General features: G+C 43.2%; 4 protein-coding genes across 4 annotated transcripts; 1 reads left to right on the forward strand and 3 right to left on the reverse strand.

Moving 5' to 3' along the window:
• Positions 1-16: 16 nt before the first annotated feature.
• LOC131265126 (probable tRNA (uracil-O(2)-)-methyltransferase) lies at positions 17-1,988 on the reverse strand. Its single transcript, XM_058267387.1, has 2 exons — positions 1,595-1,988; positions 17-1,540 (listed from the first exon to the last, which is right to left on the reverse strand). The coding sequence occupies exons 1-2, from the start codon at positions 1,986-1,988 to the stop codon at positions 48-50; spliced, it is 1,887 nt and encodes a 628-aa protein (XP_058123370.1). The 3' UTR covers positions 17-47.
• A 1,113-nt stretch (positions 1,989-3,101) lies between these two features.
• LOC131263631 (polycomb group protein Pc) lies at positions 3,102-8,535 on the forward strand. The gene is made up of 2 exons (XM_058265862.1): positions 3,102-3,870; positions 5,014-8,535. Exons 1-2 carry the CDS (start codon positions 3,808-3,810, stop codon positions 6,394-6,396), a joined length of 1,446 nt encoding a protein of 481 aa, XP_058121845.1. The 5' UTR covers positions 3,102-3,807; the 3' UTR covers positions 6,397-8,535.
• A 1,318-nt stretch (positions 8,536-9,853) lies between these two features.
• On the reverse strand, positions 9,854-15,693 carry LOC131263627 (TBC1 domain family member 9). The gene is made up of 12 exons (XM_058265857.1): positions 15,603-15,693; positions 15,214-15,389; positions 14,201-15,042; positions 13,976-14,124; positions 13,717-13,822; positions 12,981-13,649; positions 12,744-12,899; positions 12,505-12,668; positions 11,920-12,184; positions 11,097-11,847; positions 10,917-11,026; positions 9,854-10,841 (listed from the first exon to the last, which is right to left on the reverse strand). The coding sequence occupies exons 1-12, from the start codon at positions 15,644-15,646 to the stop codon at positions 10,596-10,598; spliced, it is 3,678 nt and encodes a 1,225-aa protein (XP_058121840.1). The 5' UTR covers positions 15,647-15,693; the 3' UTR covers positions 9,854-10,595.
• Positions 15,694-21,172: 5,479 nt separating this feature from the next.
• On the reverse strand, positions 21,173-22,105 carry LOC131265127 (angiopoietin-related protein 2-like). Its single transcript, XM_058267389.1, has 2 exons — positions 21,381-22,105; positions 21,173-21,299 (listed from the first exon to the last, which is right to left on the reverse strand). The coding sequence occupies exons 1-2, from the start codon at positions 22,103-22,105 to the stop codon at positions 21,173-21,175; spliced, it is 852 nt and encodes a 283-aa protein (XP_058123372.1).
• Between the last annotated feature and the right edge of the window lie 863 nt (positions 22,106-22,968).

The raw sequence follows: 22,968 nt of genomic DNA on the forward strand, positions 1-22,968 counted from the left end.
AATAATAAACTTTTTTTTTTCATTACCCAATTATTTCTTTTATTATATTAACTCCCGTGGTTAAATCTACACTCCCTCTCTTCCAGCGGACATCCATCCGGATGGTTGGCAAAAAACCAACAGACTCTCTGTTTAAAATTGATGGGCTTAAAATTCTTCACTTTTTTCATTTTCTTAGCAAGCCCAGCATCAGGGATCTCCGATACTTTCGTCGGTATTCGAATCTGAACCGTTCCACTTTCGACGCGGAATATTTGATGGTTATTTCTCAGCAACGTTTGTAGTCCACCACATTCAGCCTTCAGGGCGGTCAGCTGTTCTTGGGGTATCGTTTTGACGAGATTGGCAATCGTGATCGTGCCTCCAGAGTTCCAGTTAACATTGGTGAACTCGGGCAGTACTTTTCTTTTGGCCAACAGTTCGCCAAACACCAGCATAACGATTTTATCTATAACGGAACGATCAACTTGTGTACAATTACGAACCTTTTCCGTACTTTCACGCGGCTTAAAGCTGGAAGACCAAGTATCGTTGACCGTATTTAAAGGCTCATCTACTGATGCATTTGTAACTTTAGTTCTATCGTTAATGAATGCTTGTATTTTAGAATCATGCTCGTCATGAACCGATGCAGGGTAATTTCGAGATCCTCCAACGAGACACGTTCGCTTGGTGCTCGGGATTCTCAATCGATCCGTCTCCACGCGAAACCCACAAATCTCCGCTATGTGATTCGCATAGTTCAAAAAATCACCATACTGGCTCAGGTTACAGTTTTGCCGTTGATACTTGCTCCCATCGAACTCGTAGGCACAGCATGGAAGTAGAAAAAATCGGCACCTATAAGAACTTCTCGCCGCAATCACCGGAATCCACGGTGAAAGTTCGTCGGAGTGATTTCCTATTATCCAGTCAATGTCCGGAAACAAAGATGAGTTGGATGGCACAAGTGTTTGCTCACGCAAATATACGACCCCAGATGGGTAGAGGTCCCAAAGTTTCCGTTTTCTTAAGTCAATGCCGTACCCTCTGTGGCCCTCAGAGGCGAGAATATATACAAGCAGGCCATTGCCACAGCCTATGTCAACGAAAGATTGCAGCATATGTTCACCAGTTTCGGTTCGTTCCTTCCTCCACAGCATCAGCAGATACGCGGCAATGGCTATATCCTCGAACACGAACTTCTGTGGATCGGTACACTCGGGCCAAATGGACACCATGGACAAACCATACTTTTGCTTTAGCTCATTGAAAAGGCAATTGTACTCTTCCAAGTTGTCCACTAACGCAAGCGAGCGGATGGATGAGGTAGATACACCGGTTGCGTTCGTTGGCACAGCTGATTCCATCCATTTCTGCATCCTCCCAAGCAATATTTCACGTAACCAGAATATTGAACGTTCGTCATTGCTCTCTGCTGATTCATAACGGATCGATAGGTTGTCGTCGATGATTTGCAACGAAAATGCAAATTTTGGAAACAGACTGTTTTCTTCCCCGGTTTGCCTGCATTTTAGAAGAACCGAGCGGGAACCATAATCTACAACATAATAATAATTAGTTCATAGCAAGTGTTCAAATTCATACTACCCACCAATCAGTCCAACTACATCCAGCGTTTGAAAAGCTCCAATGTTCTTCGGAATGAGTCGATTCAGTACAACCACTCCATCACTTCCTTTCTGCGACAATTGGTCAACGGAAGCATGGTCCCGAGCTTCTTCAGTCAGCTGCGTATTTCTCTGGGCAAAAATCTGCCTGGTTTGATCCACGAATTGTTCCAGCGGTACTGCACAGAGATCGTCCAGTAATGCATGATCAAACACTGGTCTCTCGGTATGTTGGATCGTCAGGAGAGCCAAAGTTTTAACACCAAACAATTTCTTATTAACAACGTGCGTTTTGAACAGATAAATATCTACAGCTTTCCAGAAATTATGCACACAATCTTTTCGTACACTTGTTTCACCAATAACCTGTTCAAACATCTTTGTTAAATTATTTCGTGTAGCACGTCCGAGAAAAATGTAAACAAACACGTTGCCTGACTTTTCGAAAATTAACCAAATATTCGAACATGAAAACCGTTCGGACTAGTGGTGTGAAAATCATAACTCTGTACAGAATCGTATCTTTGGACTCAACTCCGGTCTAAGATCCGGATCTTGTAATCCGGATGATGTAATCATATGATGAAACGGTAAAAGAGTAAATGAGGCCCCGGGCTAGATTCTCCTCTTCCTGCTGGTTCACATTAAGCGCCTGAAGCTATGCAAAGCGCGACACATGCATTCGTTTCGAATTTTTGAACGCTAACGGTTCGCTTAAAAGAACATAACGGTTTAAACTAATCACCCAGTGGAGGTTGAATGCGGGTTAATATACTTTTACATGTTAAGTTACTAGTAAGTAAACTATACCACACATGATGGACAGCATGAAACAATGAGTTTAGCCGAAGAAATGATTTGGAAACGGCGGCGCGCCCGCAGCGAGCGAAGCGAGCGGACTGCGCTAGGTCTACCGAAAAAGAGAGTTTGTTATAGTTTTGAGAAATAAGGGGGGCCCGTGGGCCCCCCTCATACCGCACCCCCTAGGTTGATTGCGTAGCCGAAATTAACGGTTCAAATACTCGTAGGTTGAATTTAACGAATTAATGTATCACCAATTGCATACATTCAGTTTAAACGTCCACAAGAGGTGTAGCCACGATCGAAAACATGGCGGCCGGGGCCTCATTTACTCTTTTACCGATGAAACTAGTGAATGGCTTGCGTAAGAAAGTTTAGAAAAAGCGCTACCACCTTAGTTTTCAGGTTTCCGGCGACTTGTTCGACTCACCTCGATACTGGATCGAGCCATACCTCTGCAATCAGATTCGGATCAAGTCTTAATCAAATCAGGTGTGAATCGAATTAAATCTAGTTCTTGGGAAACAAATCAAATCTCATTCAAATCCCAATTTGATCAAATCTGATACGAATCAGTCAAATGGGATCCAATCCTATAGAATCCGTAAAAGGCACAAATCTTCCGATCCCGCTTGTGCCACCACTAGCCACAATCTGACGCATTGTTTGATTTTACAAATGTCGCGACGGGATAGCATCTTCGTTCTTTGAGAACGCAATCGAAAAGTGGTTTATTACGATAAGCAACGCGAATCGGGTTGCGAGAGAAGCAAAGTGTACAGTTAATACAATTGACACATCTGTTGAAAATGTAGTTTGTCCCCAGCGTACGCCCGTTGTACGATTTATTGGTTTGTTTTGGTTTCGCGTCCCTTGAGGCTTGGATTGCTGCTGCGTGAACAAGCAGCAGATCGTCTTCCAAGAAGCAGTTTAAAAAAGTGCAAATGCTGTTCGAAGCGCGGTAGTGGCGTAAATTTCTTATTTGATATCCTCATTGTATGTGCTGGAAGCATCACTATGCTCAAATAGTGTACAATTTTGCCATACATTGTCGACCATCCAGTTGCAAGGAAACAGAAAAGTTTACAATCGATTTTTGCCACCAAGCGTGTGTGTATGTGTGTGCGTGTTTGTGCGCTTGGTTGCGGAGTGCCAAGACCAGTTGTATCCCGTTGTGAAGGGCTTGGAAAGCATAGGCAAATCGCAAACGGCATCGAAACCCAAAGTTCTGCCTGCTAGGCAGCTGCAAGAGCATTTGGAAAGGAAAACATTCGGCACGAAGAACGTGTTGGGAGTGGAAACGGCGGAAATCGGATTAGGGTGAAGCGGACGAGAAAAGGAACCGCTTAAAAGGAAACCGGCAGAAAAGGGCGAAGAAGTGAACGACGCCAAAGAAATGGAGATTACCGACGACCGTGTTTACGCCGCCGAGAAGATTATGAAAAAACGTGTCCGAGCGGTAAGTGTGTTGGTGTGAGAATGGGTTGGAAATGTTCATTGCGAAAAATTTAAATTATGCCGTATGGGCGGCAATTTTGTTTATTCCCAAAAATCTACCAAAAGTAGTACATGTTTATAAAAAGCGCTCCTATTACGTCATTATGCTTTGTTCAATTGATAGACACACAAGCAATCTACCGGTGTAACCTTAGTTACACGATGCCACGAACAACATTAAGCATACAGCAGGTGGTGTTTTCCACACATCGTAATATGCTGTCGATGCACCCAGCGCACATACACATTTATGCAACATAGGCAATTGTTAGCCAAGCTCCCTTCAAATATAGCGTGTATGCATGCTGAACGCACTTCCCTGTGGAGAAGTATAAACCTTTTTTTTCTTTCTACGAATGCAGCTGACCTTGACTGGCGTGTGCGTGTGTTTGCGAATTTACCTTTTTGCGACTCCGTTTTTATGCTGCGAAGCGCTTCCCATGATGACGAAGCCGGCGTCGCTTTGGAGGCAAATGTTTTAACGCCCCGCGGTGGAGTGAGCGAGATGGTTCCGGTTTGTTTTGTTTAGTTTTTTCCTTTCTTTTTCATCGATTCCAGTGCCTCGCGATATGAAAATAAACTATTGCGCATTAATTTGGTATTCGCGAACACACTGCGTTCTCTAATGTTTCCCTTTCTAGCGATACCGCCTGTACATGGAAGGGTTAACGAAGGATTATGGGTAGTTTTCTTTGAGTTGTATCTTCTTAGTATTAAAAGTTGTCATGTTTTCTTCTGAGATTCAGCTTTTCAAATTAATTTTCACGATATTGTTCGGACGAATATGTTTTGAAAAACAATGGAGTGTTAAAGACGAATGGTCCTTATTTTATTAAAACAAAAAAATTAAGTTTTAGAAGTTCCAGTTAACAGTTGTATTTTCAACATAATTCTATGCTAAAAGAAGAATAGATAGAACAGGAATATAGAAAATAAAAAGTTCAGATAAAATAATTCTAAATCCCGTCCAACAATCATCGATTGAAAATTACTCAATTTCTAATTTGTGGTTGAAATTTCTGTACGTTGTGTTACAATATTTCAATTTTAACATTTAAATATCATACTTGTATGCGTTTATTAAATTTTTTCTTTTTATTTTTAGGGCAAAGTAGAATACTGGGTTAAGTGGAAAGGCTGGAGCCAACGGCACAACACCTGGGAGCCGGAGGAAAACATTCTCGATCCTCGGTTGATAGATATTTTCCAAAAATTGCTCCGCGGACCCGCAACACCGAAGCGCAAGAAGAAGGCCGTCATCGAGGACTCGGACGATGATGATGAACCGGCACCGGGTTCTGCCTCGGCAACCCCCGAGCCTCCCGTGCCGATAAAGAAAGAGGATAAAAAGGAATGTGTGCCCGTGAAGCGGGAAAAGGAGGAAAAAACACACCATCACCATCATCATCATCATCACCATCACGGAGCGCAGGGGAGTGTTAAGAAGGAAAAGGACACTGGCGCTGGTGTTAGCGGTGGTGGTGCCGTCGGTGGATCAACTGACGGTGGTCTGAAGCGAAGCACCAGCACTAGTCCAAACAACGCTTCGAAGGAGAAATCCGCCGGAGAGGGAACACACAGTACCGCAACCCCGGGCGGAACGGTCGTTGGAGGGACACTGGTCGGTGGTACGGGCGCCCAACTGCACAGCCTAAAGATATCGATCTCGTCCGCCGAAAGCGAAGCGAACGATCTCGACACAAACTCCAACTCGAGCGATGATCAACCGCTCAGCCACAAGGATCTGGCGGGCACGAAGCGAAAGGCGGAAGTGCTCTCCAAGGGTGGAAAGGTGGGTGTGACGATAAAGACATCCTCGCCGGACGACGGCGGTATCCTAGCGAAAGCGCAACGGCTCGAGGTGTCGCCGTTGGCACCCATCAGCGCTACGGCGGCCGCTGCCTCGACCGTTGCACCGATCAGTGCCCCCGGCGGTAAGCTGGATCTGAAACCGGTGGCCCCCCTCTCGCCCGACACGCCCGCCTCGAGACCAGAATCGAACATTCCTCCACCGGCCGAAAGCAATCAACTACCCGGTGGCGGAGCGGCCGGTCCCGATGAACAGCGGCAGCAACCACCGGCACCACCACCACCTCCTCAACCGAACGCGAACCAGCGGTTCAACAATGAGTGCCCGTTGATCAACGGTAGCAACAACAACAACAATATTAACAATAACAACAACAATAGCATCAACAAGCATGTCAGCAACCTGTCACTATCGCCACGGGCCGCTCCGCCCCGTCTCTGGTTGCCAAAGTCGCAGACGACGAACCAGGTGTTTATTACGGATGTCACCGTCAACCTGGAAACCGTCACCATTCGCGAGTGCAAGACGGAACAGGGTTTTTTTAAGGCGAGAGAATTGCAACAACAGCAACAACAGCAACAGCAACAGCAGCAACAGCAACAGCAACAGCAGCAGCAGCAGCAGCAGCAACAACAGCAGCAGCAGCAGCAGCGTAAGGAAGGAGATGTTTGCAATTAGGAACCACCAGAACGACCGTAGACCGGAACCGTCATCATGTATTCCTGTACCTGTGGAACAGCAAAAGTGCATTTGTTTTAGTAGACAAATTTTTCCAAATGTCTCCACATAAAATCAAACAAAATCATTCGCAATTGAATAAGATGAAAAAGTCCTCTCGGGTGATTAAAGGGGTTTGCAGGTTTACTGAAGAAGCAATGTGTATATAGGTGTAGGGAACGTTGAGATTGCTTTTAGGGGTGGATAGGGAACGTGATTGTGGTGGTACTACATTTTTATCAGTTTTACATGGATGAGAATGGATATGATAGGAGGGAGCGTCTTACGACACGCAAGACTCATTGGTTCATCTTTTTTTTTGTTTTAGTTGTACATACAGTTTTACGATCTTTAACAGCGGAGAGGCTGCAGGAAAACGGAAGGATAATTGAGCAAATAATGGCTAACATTTCCTTGGATGCACAAAAAGGAAGAAAAACACCCGTTTTCTTTATCAAAAGGTTCCAAAACTATAGATACTTAGTTTTCGTTCCACTTTGCAATCTTTTGCTGAAGTAACAGATAGTAAGCAAAAGCAGAGGATCGTTCGACAACAACGGAGTCCTTGTCAATGAAAGTTAGTTTTTGGCTTGTTTTCAACCTCTTTGTTTCATGAACCTATTAGCGAATAGTCAGGTGCATAATGAGTTTAGATTTTCTTTCATTCTTAATGGTTTAATCGTATTCTGATAGCAAGCTTTTGAACGTATCGTTCTTGTGCACAATTCCACTAACCCCCCTCCCAGCGAGAAGTTTGGTTTCTCAGCTCAACCATTTTTTGCTCGTTAAGAAAGCTTACCTACGGAGGACAATGTTTGTTACAGTTACGTGCTTTTAGTTATCTCTAAAGAAAGATGGCACAACCATTAAAACATTCGAGCAATGTTGTGTAGCATTTAAGATTCCTTTCGCCAAAGGAAGTTCCACAAATGGAAGGAAGATTTACTTTACGACCAAACCAGTAAAATAGAAACGCACCCGTTCGCACCAGTAATTCTTTTTGATATCGAGCTTTTTTTCTCTCTCTCTCTCTTTTTCTTAGTATACCTACGGTAGGGACTGTTTTAAATTATATAATCTTAGTCATAAACAGTCGAGTATTTGTTAGATTTTAATTTTTGGAAAATAATTCTAGAGGTTATAAGAAACGGATCATGGAGGAGAAACGTAAGTTGACGAACACGTTTTAGACTTTGGAATTTCATTTAAATTTTATTTATTTGTAAGTCTGTGTAAGACTTTTTTCTTGTTGGCATTGAAACCCAACTAAACGTAATATATGTTTGTCAAGATTTGTCGTAGATTCGGCACTAGGGCTCGAGGCACACGTAGGCCAAGAAATCGCGTATCTAACTGCTATCTTTCCCATTGGGAGGCACCGATTCACTGGTGCATTCCGGTTCTACCAAAAATTTATTATTTCTTAGCTTAGCTAGTTTCTGGAGGGGAAAATGAAAATCATCAGCGAAACTTTCTAGATTTGAGACAACAAAAAAAAACTATACAATGCGCGAAATTATTCCCTGTCAAACAGCAGAGGCATGTAACTAGCAGGGTCTGGCTGTCGTGCTCTATAGGGGCAAATGGAAGATGAAATCGGAACGAAACCTATTTTGCCACCTAACTTATTACACCTTACTATATCCTACTTTAGAGTAAGATTTTTTTTTGTCTATTTCAATTCGTTCTACACATACCTGTTGTATCTCAATGGAACCGTAGATCAATTCGGCCAACTTGAAACAAATATCGAAATCTAAAAACCGTCTGTTATGGAAATAATATAATCAGCATTCAATACATTGTCGATACGCTCCCAAAATGTGGAAAATAATGGCATAAACATAATGGATGAGCAATACACCCCGTGTGACCACCTCACACACCCCCGGACTCCTGGAGGTCCCGTGCAGCCGAGGACGGGAGGAGTACATCATTTTACACTTGTAGTCCGTAGTGGAATCTCTTTGAAACAATGATACAATAAGCAACACATATTCCGCTATTTATACGACGGCGCATAACTATCTTACGTAGTTTATAGCGGGTAGGAACCAACCACTACATCTACTGTTATGATAATGTAAGGAACTAATTAAAGACGGCATCTGAAAACCAACGCGTGTGTTCTTTTATTCTGTATGTAACTGGGTAGGCTAGATTAATTTTAATCTCGATTGCATATGATTATGATTTTTATAGTTCGTTCGAAAATGTTGCTCTAAGGTTGAACCAAACGGGGTGGGCAAGATTAATGGTCCGGAACGTGTTTTCTATCAAATCGTTGCATACTTGGATGCAGCTTTCAAACATGAATTTCTTTTCACGGCATTGCTTCACTTTCCTTGCCTCCGTTTGACCTTGTTTGTTAGAAGGTGTGATTTTTCGCTATAACTTCGAATCATCATTTTCACGGATTTTAATAAGCAGTCCCATCCTTAAAATCCTGCCCAACTAGTAAGCAATTAGTGTCGACCCGATCTCGTCAAGGCGTGAGGCTTCTCCAAACCGAGCCAGTGCTTTCCACTAACGACTGCGAATCCATATTTGTACTTTTGCCAATGCTGACAGACTGTCCAGTGTCCAGCGAAGTTAAATACGTTTTCGACGGTGCAAAGCACATAGAAGCTCGCCTCAACGTCCAGCGGACGGAGGTGGAAAGTGTCGGTGGAGATGAATCTAATGTTGTGCTGTCCAACGTCAGGTCCAATAATTGTTTTTCTATTCTGATATTCTGCAGATTCTGATTCAGTTCCACTCCGTTCGTAATTCATTACGTTTCTTCTTTCTTCTCTGCTCCATGTGATACTCAATTGAGATTGTCCAAGAATTTGCCTTCGAAAATCAATCATAACGTGTAAGATTACGATGCCATGACGGTTGGCATGTTGGTTTGGGCCTGAACCACTGGGGTCCACTTCAAATTAGCTAAAATGCACACAAGGCACAGAACAATCCTTCATTGAATGGCATTTTATCAAGCTTCGCTTTGGATCTCCCCAGAGGTTTTTTTTTCCTATTTTCTATTAGGAACTGATCGTAGTGATTTATTTCACTCGTATATCAATCCTTTAGATTACTTCTAGACAAGACGGCTTGAGTTTGTTAGCGATGAAAATCAGAAAAGTTATTGAAGCTTGAACACACACAAGTCGTTGACTGTTCTTATGTTATGTGCAGCACTTCCTTTAGTATATTACTTTTTGTAGTATTTACTACTAGAATTACACACGATTGTGTGATAACTTTTTCAGATAAAAAAAACCAGCAGCTTTGATCAGAATTTGCACAAACAGTTTGGCCCTCAACCTATAAGTCATTACAATGTAACTTAAAAATGGAAGCAAAATGGACTTTTTTTTTCTTATTAATTTAGTTTTTCTTCGGATGTTTAAAACCACAATACGCAACCTTTTGTTTCATATATATTCTCTTATATTTCTCTCATAAAATAGCTTCCTATAGAATATGTGTATAGGCATAACTTATCAGAATATTGCCCGCACATTACAAGCCACGGTACGGGCTGCTCTACGAGAGACCCCTTCATACGGGGCCATTGCCGAGCCAAACACGTGATTCACTATACCGGGGGAAGGCGGAATCCATCACCATCCATGTGTGCCTGAGAGCAACCGTCCGTACCGATGATTATTTATGTGCTTTCTTCCTCTACCGTTTGTTCGTTTACATGCTCCTCGATGCTAGTGGATGATGGGAAACATACACGTGGGTCCACTAAACGGGGGCACTACATTTGAGCAGCGGGACAAAGGATACTCGCTAGAAGCACTCAGCAATCTTTTCTACTCTCGGGCAAACAGAAATTGGCGCCGAAGGAATGAGCTCCAAAGAAAATATTCCACTACCACAAGTAACAAAAAAAAAACGTAAGAAACTGTAACAATTCAAAGCGCTCCAAATATCAACAATATAGCACCGGCTCAAAAGCGGAGAAAGCGGCATTATCATCTGGGCAACGATTCATCGTCGCGTTAACAGTAACCTCCTCCCGGGGGATGCCGGGGGAGAGAATAAAGCTCGAACGGAAGGGGACACGGCGGGAACGGTGTGCGGCAAGAAGCGCTTCGCTGTGTGCGCGAAAGGGGAGGGAATGGGAAGAGAGCCCTGTGTGGCCAGTTGTACGTATCAGCTCCTGCTTAACTTTTGCACTTTCGTCGATTCTTTTGCAGCGTCTCGACGCGTGTACTGATCGAAAATGGAAGCGAAAACTGCTCCTCGATAATACCGACGGCCATCGCGGTGGCGACGAACTGGGTGAGAGAAATTTCCCACGGTACGTCCGGTGCGTTGCTGGCAAAACCACCTCCCCCTCCACCCGATGCCGACCGGTGGCGGGGTGTACGTTCCGAGCTGGACGACGACGGGTTGCCGTTCGGATCGAACTGAAAGTGGGTGAGATTGGGAGAAGGTAAAAGGTTATGAGTTGTGGTCCATCTCTATAGGAACGGTATACGTACGCCATCACCTCCCACTTCCACTGCCGGGTAGGCCAACTGGGTGAAGCTATCGTTACTGTCATCTCGCCGATTGAAGGCGGCATCTTCCCCGAGAGCGATTAACGTTTTATCTATGTAAGGAAAGAAGAGAAAATTTATAAATTGTCGTTCAAACACCCCTTCACAATTGATGGAACCTACAGGACGTTTGAACCTCCTGATCGGTCACCTTCCGATCCTTGTTCAGTATCTCCAACAGTGTCGTCCACAGCGAGATAAAGTTCTTCTGCGTCATGTTCGGAATGGTTTTGTACGTAAAGTTCGAGTCCGGATCGTCCAGAAAGATGCGCAGGCCACTGATGCTGCGCGCTTCCGTCCCGGTCCGACGGCTTGCACTTTCATCGAGACTACCGTACCGATGGAACCCAAGATCACTAATGTCCGAACGCGAACCGAAAGACTCCGCCTCACCCAGGTTCGCATTGGCAGCGCCGGTGGCCGTGCCCGACGTTCCTGCAATCGAACCACCTCCAACCATCAGCGTACCGCTAGTGCTGGGCAGATCCACGTAGAATACGGAGGACGTTTCCCCCTCACCGACGGACTTCGATTCGTCCATCGAGAGGTTCGGGGTAGCGTTGAAATGGGAAAGGGAAAGATTCTCCACGTCCGAGGTGGCCTCGAGGCTTATGTCGATCGGGGACGGGAGTGACTTGAGCGTCTCGAGTGGATTCTCGCTGAAGAAGCTTTCCGCTTCGGTAGCGACCTCGGTGTCCGAGTCGCGAGATTCGCTAATGCTGCTCGTCTCGAGTTCCTGCGTGGTCAGCAGCGGTGGCAGGTGCAGGATGTACAGCAGCTTCAGCTTTTCCGTCGCCCGCTTCGAACAGATGATGCCGATCGCGAAGATCAACTGCTTGAATTCCAGGTAGCCACACGATTGCTTATCCATCAACTGCGGGGGGAAAAAACGGGGGTGAAAGATGAAAATAAATAAACACCCATCGTTAAGAAGCTCATCACTTACCCGGAACAACTTCTCTGAAATGTCGATATTCTGACAGTGTCCCCAGGGAGTCAGATCGACAAACAGCTTTCGAAACGTTTCATAGTCGACCCGGAAGCAGTCGTAGCGATTGTCCCGGAATCGTTTCTTGGCATCGTTCAGCACCGCAACGTCGTACACCGGCTCACCACCGCTCACCGACGTTGGACGAGATCGATTTTTCAAGCTAATCTTTTCGTCCTTCGTGTAGCACAGCAGCATCCGCAGCTCGTCACAGTCGAAGTACCTTAAAGTTGAAGTAAAAAACAGAGACCACAGTCCTTAATAGTTTAAAGAGTGTTTTCAAATTGGAAATGTGAAATTCATTTTTCCTTTTTTCCTTTGCCTCGAGCTAGCGGAGATAAGTAAAAATGAATAAAACAAAATCACTAACATATTTAATAAAATCATGAAGAAAAACGACGCTGTAGCAGCAGCAAAAAAAGTTCAGAAAAGCCTAGTTTTTGTTAAATAAAATATCATGCCGTTTCCGAGATATGACGAAGGAACACATGAAATGACCGCTTTTGGATTCTAGAGGTCAAATTCTGTTGAAGCTAACCTTACCCATTGTCTTTGTAATTTTTTATCACACTATTTTCCAGATCCTTCTCCAGCTGGTGGACGGTCAATCGGCGGTGTTTGTTCCGCAGTTCCTCAATCTTCTGGGATGTTATTGCTTTGCCGAATTTCAGATATGCTTCGTAGATCAGTGTCTGCACTGATTGACTCTAGATACGAAAAATGGTTTGTATAGAAACTTGAAATGTCATTTCGGAATTCAAAATTAAATTATGTTTACGCACTTTGACTTGCTGCTTTTCCTTGTCCTCAATCTTGATCCGCTGAACCTCATCGTTGAAGATGCCGGACAGGAAGTTGGAGAGCAGTTGCATCGCCTCGCCGTCGTCGTTGCAGTTGAGCAGCTTCTCCTGGTTCCATTCGAGAATTTTTAAAGCTATCTGTGAATCAGAAGATAGAGAGGGAAACAAGGAATATAAGTAAAATGGACCGATCGCGCGATCTTCAATGCCTCGACTTACTATGAAAATCACTTTGGCACCATCGCACAGAAAGCAGTCGATGATGTGCAGGGCACTTTCGTATGGCATCACGCTGAGAAAGATGGTCAGGAACCAGGAGAGCGAAATCATCCGTATCATCCCCAGTTCGGCCAGCTTGACGTGCAGATTCGGCAAGTGACTCGCGATCAGCTCGTCCAGCAGTCCCTGGTCGATCTGGGCCCCGACCACGCGATCGTTGTAGTAATCGGGTAGCAGCGACTCGCACAGGCAGCTCAGTATCCAGAACGCGTCCTCCTCGTCGCAGTAGATCAAAAACACCGACGTCACGATGTTCATCGCCTGGCAGTATCCAATTTCCGGATTGCGCAATGCGTACGCTTGCAAGACACGCCGCAACGCCGTAATTCCAATGCTCGTCTGGAACGCTGGGTGCTCTGGCAACGAGCGATGCAGGTCACGCTCGATCTCCTCAAACGACACCGGATGCTGGTCCTTCGCCTTCGTAACCAGCTCCTTGTAGAGGTTCGGATGTGTCATTTTCATATGGATCGCCCCGGAGAAAATGAGCCACACTTCTCGTCGCAGGTGATCGGGAATGCCCTCGATCACAAGATTGATCGTGTCCGTGGTACGAAACATCGAGATGCCTCGCCCGTACATCGAAAAGTGTTCCTCCCAACGTTTCATCTGAGGATATGATAAAGAAAAACAAATTACGTTGGTCGTCAACATCCTCCACGTTCTAGCTATTTACCTTCTCCGCCTGAAGTTCATCAAAGGCGCGATTGTTCGGGTCCTTGAACAGATGCATCAGAGGTTCCTGTTTGACCCAATCTAGATCGTCGGGTACACGGGCCGGTCTGAGGGAGATAGGACAAACCATTACCTGTATATTATGTAACTGACTTCTTAAAATTTTCTGCAAAACCGTATTATGTCTAATGAGATTCAAACGTCAAAGTAAGGAAAGGATCGTAGCATGCCATCATCACAAGTTTATAACCCATACTTACGCGACAGTTTTGGAAAGTAGTTCCGAAATTTTGTTTATCAAAAACTCGCGATCGAGGATGTGCTGCAGCACGAAAATGTTCCCGTCAGAGGTGGTGATAATGATTCGATTGCTGAACCTATTGTGAGGATCTTCGTTTTTTTCCACGCTCTACAAGAAAAAAAAAAGAAAGCGAAAATGTTATGATCCAACTATAAAGCAACAACGGTAAAGAAAGGAAACTTACAACAATCTTACTCAGAGGAATAACCAAGCTAACCATCGCAACGACGTCACTCTTGAAACACAAATAATTCTGCGACAAGTAGAGTATACCTTCGATGTGCTTCTTTCTGTACGGTGCCCACAGGGACGCCTTGATGCGCCCGTCCAATATCTCCGTTTTTGGCACCCGAAAATGTATCCGATACTCGTCCGACTGCTGGCGCGCGGTCAGATCGCGCAGCAACAGCGTCTTCTGGGAGACGTTTTTCTCCATCTTCTTCAGTATGACCGGATCATGGTCGACGAGCGGCCGGTCCGGGTCCTGTATCATCTTCTGCATCGTCAGCTTGCTCAGCTGCTCGATCAGCTGGTACACTTCGCTCGGCGACAGGAGAAACATAAACGTGTACTCCTTGGTGCTCTGCTGCCCGGCCCGGATCGTGATCGTGTTGCCCGATTTCTTGATCTCGGTTAGCTCGTTGTAGCGAAAGCAGAGCTTGCTTTCCGAGCCGAGTATGTATGAGTAGAAGCATAGATGATTGAGCGACAGGTACAGCTGGCCCTGTCGGGGAATCTTCCGGAAGTAGCTGCAGTAGTAGTAGTTGACCAACTTCTCGTCCTCGGGCATGCGGAACTTCTCGCGGAACTTGTTCACCGCCAGCTGGAAGCTGGTGGGATCGTTCTGTTCCTCCGATGGTTGCGTGCGGTGCGCCAGCAGGGATTGGATCTTGCAGATGGTAAAGTTGGTGATCTCCGCCTCCTCCATCGAGTCGCTTTCCATGTCGCTGATGACGCGGAACAGATTCTTCGCCAGCCAATCCCAGTCCAGCATGATCGCTTCCAGTGTGATGTCAGCGGCGATTTCTACAACCCCACACCGAGAGAATAAAGACGAAACAAAGCAGGATGAAACGGAGACCCGTCATCGAACCATCGTTGCTCTCCGGGCGGATCATCGGCTTATCGCGCTGAAACTGATTCAGCTCCTAGTCTGCACCGCATTTGATAAGCGAGCTCGCACTGAAACGCACTTACCGAAACACAGCCCCGTCGACGGTTGGTAATGCAAAATTCTGTACGGCGACGGTTTTGTGTCCAGCACGTTGTCCAACGTGCCGACCAGCATCGACGAGAATCCTCGAACGCTTCCATGGCCCTTCCGGTGCTGAAGGAAGAAGTAGCGCGACGTTGCTTTGGTCGTTTCGTTCACCCTGTTGAGAAGAAACCAAACACCACCGAGTTTTTTTTTAAGAGAGACGGCCAATGGAACCACTGGACGACATTTCCTATCCAATCGCTTAGGACCACTCATGCGAACCAAAATCACAATCTGAATCACACCCCACACCCACTGTTGCGGTAAAGGATGGAGCAGCAAAAGGGGGGATAAAAAAAAAACTAGTCCAGTGACGCCCGGAACTTACCACAATGCAAATGGCATCGAGCATTCTCTCGGTGGGATCCACATCCTCGTTCCGGCGATGGCAGCTTGCGGTGCCTGGTGCTCCACCCGAAATAACCTTTCCGTCACAGACTGCTTCGCGTGTTCCAGGAGGTTACATGAATTTAAACAGTTAGTAAACAGTGCAGCGATATGAAAGAAGAAGCGAATCGTAGTACATTTTTGTTGTGCTTCGTTAACTATCTGTCAACGCACTAATCTTGAATGTGTATTTTTGTTCCGTCGTGTGTAGGGGCATCGCGGGTAGCGGGTTGCTGGTGTGTGTGATGTTTTGACATCTACGACTCTGAGCACTCGACATGGTGATGTAAACCGAAGAGGAGGTTTGTTTTGATTTTGGTGCATTCGTGGGATTTAAACTTTCATATTTCCGTTAGTAATCATTATGCAATCAGCTGATAACATTTTTTTTTTTATGAATCATTTATGAATGTCTACCTTGTGCTATTATACTGTATACAACTTTACGTACTCTATAGATAAGAAATTTTACGAGAAATATTCATAACATTGTGATTTTCAAATTATGAATTTAATTTAAAAAAAAATCTTTTACTTTCAACATTATTTAGACGACACACTCAAGTATGTTATTTCAGGATGTTATGTAATAGATTTTAAAATCAAATTTTAAAAACTTCTATCGCAAAACAATCTTCACCTGCAGTCATGGTGCAGTTAGAATGGATCTCATTTGCTGCACTAAGAAACAGTGGGGAAAAATCAAAAGCCGACCTATGAAAAAATGAAATTTTTTAAAAAAGAATGACTATCACTAATTTTTTTTAACTAAAACACTCATAAATTGTCTAGTTTTGTTCTGTGAAGTCTACGAGATCCCTTTGCTATTCTATGTTTTATAAGATTCATATGCGAAGACTATTTTTAAGGAAATCGTAGCCAGTGCTCTGGCTCTTCTCTTGATTTCAAAATATTCTTTTGCCCCTGCGGGCAAAACAACGATTCGGTAATTACGAAAGTCGGTTGACCTCCATTCATTCGTTTTCAGGAAGTAAAGGTGTAAGTAAAGTCTCACTTTCTATCTCCACAGGCCATTTACACTCATCCCTCGTTTAAACATCTTTTACATAAAGGTTCGGTCCTACGGGTCCGTAGACGTTGGACACGCAATTAGCGGAAGTACCGGAATGATCTATTCAACCGTAACAGCGGGGGACGCCCTTCAGTGTAAACTATCCCGGGCGCAGTACGTTGGACAAGTGAGAGTAAGAAATGGTACGCTGCTCCGCCTGCTTCCGGTGCACGTGTATAGACAATCCCTTCGCCGTATCCACGGTCGAAGGTTTCCTTCTTTATGGTCGCTTAGTCAAACAGGTAAGTAAACAATCCATTTATTATTCATAATATTTACACAGAATATTATTTCCCCTCTAGTCATACTTTTATGTTGATCGTGTTGCCCGCAGCGCTTTTAGATGGGTTTTCCCTGTTCCCGCCCACGCTCTTCGTGCGGTTTAGGTTTTATCCGGTTTTTCGTTTGACTACGTTTCCTGCGACATTTGCCAGCATCTTAAAGGGTGTCGTTCACCCAAGGGATTTTAGAAGTATTCTAGATTTTTTTTACCAAAAAATCACATATCAGCGATAGGTCTTCTGCTAACAAAATCATTGGAATCGAATGTCGGAATTATTTTACAAAAAATATGTGTAAACATTTATGGTAACACCTAACTTTTCCACCAACCTGATACTGGTGTCTCCCCAACACCTCGCTGTCTCATGGTTTCAGCAGCCGGGATTTGGTGACTGTTGATAATCCGTCCGTAACATTGCCATCCGGAGGGATGGATACCGGTGCATCGCCAGCTGGATCCTGGTGCTACTAACGGTGTCGAAATACGGCCCCACAGAAATTGATTGCAATCCATTTCGCCGGAAAAGCTCAATCAATTCGATTTTTCTTCGATTTTTCGATTTCTGCCGAATAAAGTATGTGTTGCAATTGCAAGGGTTGGATCTGTTTTATAGTTTTCCACGGTCCTCCTTTCATGCCGGTACGCTCTACCATCGTTTATCACTAGGTGTGCTGCAAGCGTCAGTTGAGAGTGAGTGTGATAAATGGCAATTAGTACGTGCTGAAACAATTGCTCTTAAAACATCGGTGGATTCACATTGTGAGCAGAGGACGGTAGACTACGAAAAATTCCACCATGTGCAACGAAGCAAATGTGGCCAAATGCCGAAACAACATCCATGGGAAGCATTCAAAAACATCAACTCTTAAAAAAACTTCATGTGGGCCCAAATCTGTGGTGAAAATCCCTCAGCTCGGCCACATCCGTTTCATTCGTAAAGATAAAGCTCCACCAGCATGAAGTGTTCGGAACGGAAACTGTGTGTGAACGGAGAAGAGGGTATCCGGCAACGCTGACACGTATAACGGGGTTTTTTTTCCATATTTTTTTGTTTCCTGCCGTTTTCCTTGTATTCGCTTTGCCCTCCAGTTTTCCACACATTTATGCATTTTTGGTGTTTTGCGGTGAAGCGAAGGCTTTGATTGTACCCATTGCATCTTCGTATTCAGGACCTCTTTGGGGATTGTTTCGGTGCACTTCCGGTATCGTTAGAGCCACAGAAGCATACGAAATCTGGCACAGACCGACCAAAAATGAATTGTATAAATGGAAATTTCGCACGTAGAGAAAGGTATGGAATTTTTAAGGTATGGGTCTTACCGTTTTTTGTATGGTTTTTTAAAGCTTTGGTGCAGCAAGGATTTTTTTTTAAAAGTGCAAATATGATGGGATAATTCTTTGTGCTTTACCAACCACTGTCGTTTTCAAGTGGCTATATAATTTACTAACCAGTTGAACGACCTGTAGCTCTTGATAACATCCTTAATGTGACGATGCTAATGATTTACAAAGGGTTTTAATATTATTCCATCTTCATGAGAATGATTTCATTAGTATTCGTTTCACGAAAAACCTTGCTTGCCTTTACTTTTGACATTCAAGAATATTTGAGTACACTTTGAATTATATGTGTATTTATTTTAAAGCAAAAAGAGCGGAATGGTTTTTTTCTGATTCATTTTTCAAGCAGAACAATAGCATACTTTTTAAAGTTACAATGGTAATGGCAAAACAAACCATAATAATTTGAAATATATTTAGCTTTGATTGTGAAAATATGTAACAACCTCCAGGCTATGAAATAGATAGATTGAATCGATATGCCTCTGCAAAATTGCAAATCGTTTCTTTTCCGTCTTTAGTTTTCTCTTTACTATCCAAAGCGGAAATGATTGAGTTTCTCATCATTTAGTGTAATCAAAAAAATGCAGTATTGACGAGAACGAACGAACAAAGATTCAAGAGAATGTAAAAAGTTGTATTCCAGTGGAAAATACAAATGCATTAATCTGATAAATGGTTGCTTTAAAAATGAAAATGCAGTCAGCAAACAGGAACATCGATAAATGATGATCGAGGAAAATTGATCCTGGTCTTTTTCGGAACAGCATAATTTACCGTATCAGATAAGTAAAGCCAGTGAAAGAGGAGGGTGGAATTTGGACCCGAACCTCCTCCCTCCACCACACATGCCTTACTACCCGTCTTCCCCTTGGTCAAACCCACTTGCCTGTACCTTACCAAAAGCACCTTAGACATTCTTCGTTATCGGTGGGCAAAGGAATTCCCTTTCATTCATTCTTAATACTCGCACTTTCTTCGTTAGGTTTTTTCGGTAAGTAAACTAACGGCCCCTTAACCCCATTCAGCATTGTATAACGTTTGCATTCCCCTATCGTTTGCTTTTTTTAGGATTTCTATTTTCGGACCCTGATATCGTATCGTCTCTGGTGATAATCCACCCTATAATGATACCAACGGCTACGCCCCAAGGTTAGACGTTAGGCACAAAAGGATTTTCTAACCTTATGACCTGCAAAATTACATTTGTGCTTTAAAAAAGGAAAAGGAAAACTTCTGGTCTATGCTACAGGTCTGTAGAAAGATAGGCTTTTTTAAGGTGGAATGTACATAAGGGGGCGGGACATGGAGTACTTAGCGACTCGTAGCTTGTTAAATAACGGAGCGACACATGTAATATAAAATACCAGTTGATTTATAGTTATCCCTCGTGCTGATTGGTTTGGCTTGGGACTTTTGAATGGAACACAGCGTGGTAGAACTGCAAAATGTTTAAATACAGTGGAAAAGTAGACACTAGCACTCGTTGTGTAGATCGGTTCTAAATGGGAGATACATTATTTTCCGTAGCTCATTGAATGAAGCAAATTCTTAAACTTCGCTTTAGGCTTTCCTTGAGGGTTATTTGACCTTCTTCAAAGAACTCAACGCAGCAGTTTGAAGAAGTATTGCTCGTTGGTTTACTTATGATATCGGCTTTTTTTTGTAACAGTTTTTTAAATAGCTTCTCATATTTTTTTGCCGCTGAATTGCTCACGCTGCGCATTCGTCATTTGATTACTATATTGCAATCTAGAATGGCGGCAAGCAACTTTTGAGTTCATAATGTTTTTTTCTGAACCTCTATCAAATAAGCAACGTTAAAAATATTATTGTTTTGTTTGAAAAACATTAATATTACGCATTTTCCCAAATGATTTGGAAATTTCAGAAATAATGCTCATCTGTTAACCTCATCTCTCACTTATTTAAATTCTAAATGATGCATACCATGTGAGCATGGGATTTGGTATTTCGTGTAAGGTGTAGATGAGTTGTTAGTGTTATACAGTACTCTTTTAAACTTATTATTTATCGTGTATGATGAAGTTATAAGCTCAATTTTCAAATAAATTATCATTTAAAAAACTCAATTATTCCGTTTGTTTTTTCTTACTTTCACTTCGTCAAATTTTTTTGCGTTGCTTCGTTGCACCTTTTTTTGGATAATAATAATTTAATAATAATAATAATAATTCGTTGCACCGTTCCGCCTTGACGACGGTTGGAGTAGTTTTTTACGTCATAAAGCTACAAGAAATCATTTTCCTTGCTATCATAAGGACATGTGTAGTGGGTGCTGGCCGCTTTGAAAAGTCACAGGGTGTGGTATACACATTCGGATTTCCACGTTTCTTCAGTTGCTTTAAAAGTGTTGCCAGGAAAGATTTTCATTCTGGGTTTAATTAAACTTAAATCGTTTTTAATTAAATCGTTATTTTATTTAGACTCGTTATTTGACATTTAACCCCTTCACAGGCTCAGTATTTTTTTTAATTTTTTGTAATTTAGATCAGTACTATGTTAAATTTTGTTCAATTTCTTCGATTAGTATCGCTTAAAAGAATTAAAATGTACAAACATGTAATGACATGTTTTTGAAGCAGGTGTACTTAGAATAAACGACGCACAAAAAACATAGAAACATAACAGGTGACATAAACTGCCCGAAGCAGGCTCGGGCAAAACTGTGAAGGGGTTAATGCAAAAAGTTACATGAAAAATTCCTCTTTCGTTTAAATAAATCACTATCAATCAGTAAAAGGAGCTTTACAGCACAAACTGAAAGCATAAATCAATTTTAAACGAGTCACTTTCAAGTGCGGGTGCGGAACATCATTGTCGTTGATTTTAGCGAGTACTTCTCACGTGGAAAACCCTGCCAATAAACACCAAATTTGTCGACGTGGTTGCCTTTTTGATAGTACGGTCCATTCAAATGGCTGTAAGGAAGAAAGGAAAACAACATTTGAGTGAAATATTAAATTATATGTTTGAGTACATTGTGAATCCAAAAAACGTACCTGTGAGAGCAGCTTTTAAACCACCATGCTCCTTTGTATTTCACAGCGCAGCTGTCTTCAGCAATATTTAAACCATAAACTTGGTCTAACGTGGAGAACTTCATTCCATTGCTTAAGGTCAATGCATCACCAGCGGTTCCGGAATACTGTCCCACGGAGAGCTTGTACTTTTCCGCCTCACTGCCCACCTTAAAGTTTTCGTACAGCGCATAGGTCGAGTTTCCATCGAAATCTTCCAACAGCACCAATAGCTCGTGTTGTTCCGATCTCGTCATGATATGAAGCTTTTCCAAACCCAGCCAAAGCTCCCCATTGTTGTTTCCGAATCCATTTTTGTACATTGTCCAATTCTGGTAAAAATCAACGGATCCATCCATCCGGCGCTGAAATACCGTCCAGCCACCGCCCAGGTTAAAATTGTTATCGAAATTGCAAAGCACTAGGAAAGGTTTTTTAATGTTTCCATAAGGACTGACGTAAACAGTTTCAGTGGTGTTCGATTTGACCTGATCGCATGATCTTGGCAGCAGCTCGCTACTCATCTCGCCAAGTGTTTTCTTCATTTCGTTGATTTCATTCTTCATTCTGCTTTCTTGATCTTCCATCTTGCGTCCCATATGAACATAGATTTCATCGAGCTGCTCCGTGTGATACTCGAGCGACATTTGCAGATTGTCCAAGATTTCCTTGCGAAAATCGATCATAGCGCGAACGATCGCTTCCATTACGGTTGGCATGTCAGCAGTCGGAGTTTCTGCTGTCACTAATTTGTACAAAATCAAACACAACAGCAACCTTTTTAACGACATGTTTCACAAACTTCACGTAAGACTTTTCCGTGGTTCACGTCCAACTTTGTTTAAAGAACTGAACGTAGCAGTTAGCTCAAATCCATCTCATACCTTCCAATACCTTTTTTACTTTAAAGTTCACAAAACGTTTCTTAGTCATGAGCTCGGAAAGGGCTATTTATCAACGTGTTTTTGATAATTGTGCTTACTAAAAATGTGGTGAATGTGTGTTACAACCAATGTCGATATGTGTTGGTTTCGTTACGCACTTCACTTATCTTTCACAGCACTTGAGTCAGGCTGGTTTTGCCAACATGCATAAGTCATGCATAGTTTACACACACACATCATGAGCATACTCAAATTCAATTTCCGTCATTTACGCAAAAAAACCTTTGGCTACGAATTTCTCGTTCCAAAGGGTGATTTTTTGTCTCAACTTTGCTGCTAAAATGTCCTCCCAAGTAAATAGTCATGTAATATTCAATGTTACTAGTGTCATCTTTATTTTTATAGATATCATGTCCCTCGGATAACGAGTGGGGATGCTAAGTAATTCATTAAATGAACAAGAGTGCAACAAATTGAATAAATAACTAACGACGTTACAGAAGTCAGGAAGGAAAACTCTCACTTTTTACAAAAGTTAAATTTCTTCCTTTCCTGGGGGTGCCCATGGCGCAGCGGTAGCGCGAGGAAACACCACGCCACAGGTGTGGGATCGAATCTCGAGTCTGGCACCCCCCGGTTTTACGAACGGCTGACCACCGATCTATAATATACCGTCTTTCGGTCAC

Source organism: Anopheles coustani, chromosome 2 (assembly GCF_943734705.1).
Source record: "Anopheles coustani chromosome 2, idAnoCousDA_361_x.2, whole genome shotgun sequence".
NCBI lineage: Eukaryota > Metazoa > Arthropoda > Insecta > Diptera > Culicidae > Anopheles > Anopheles coustani.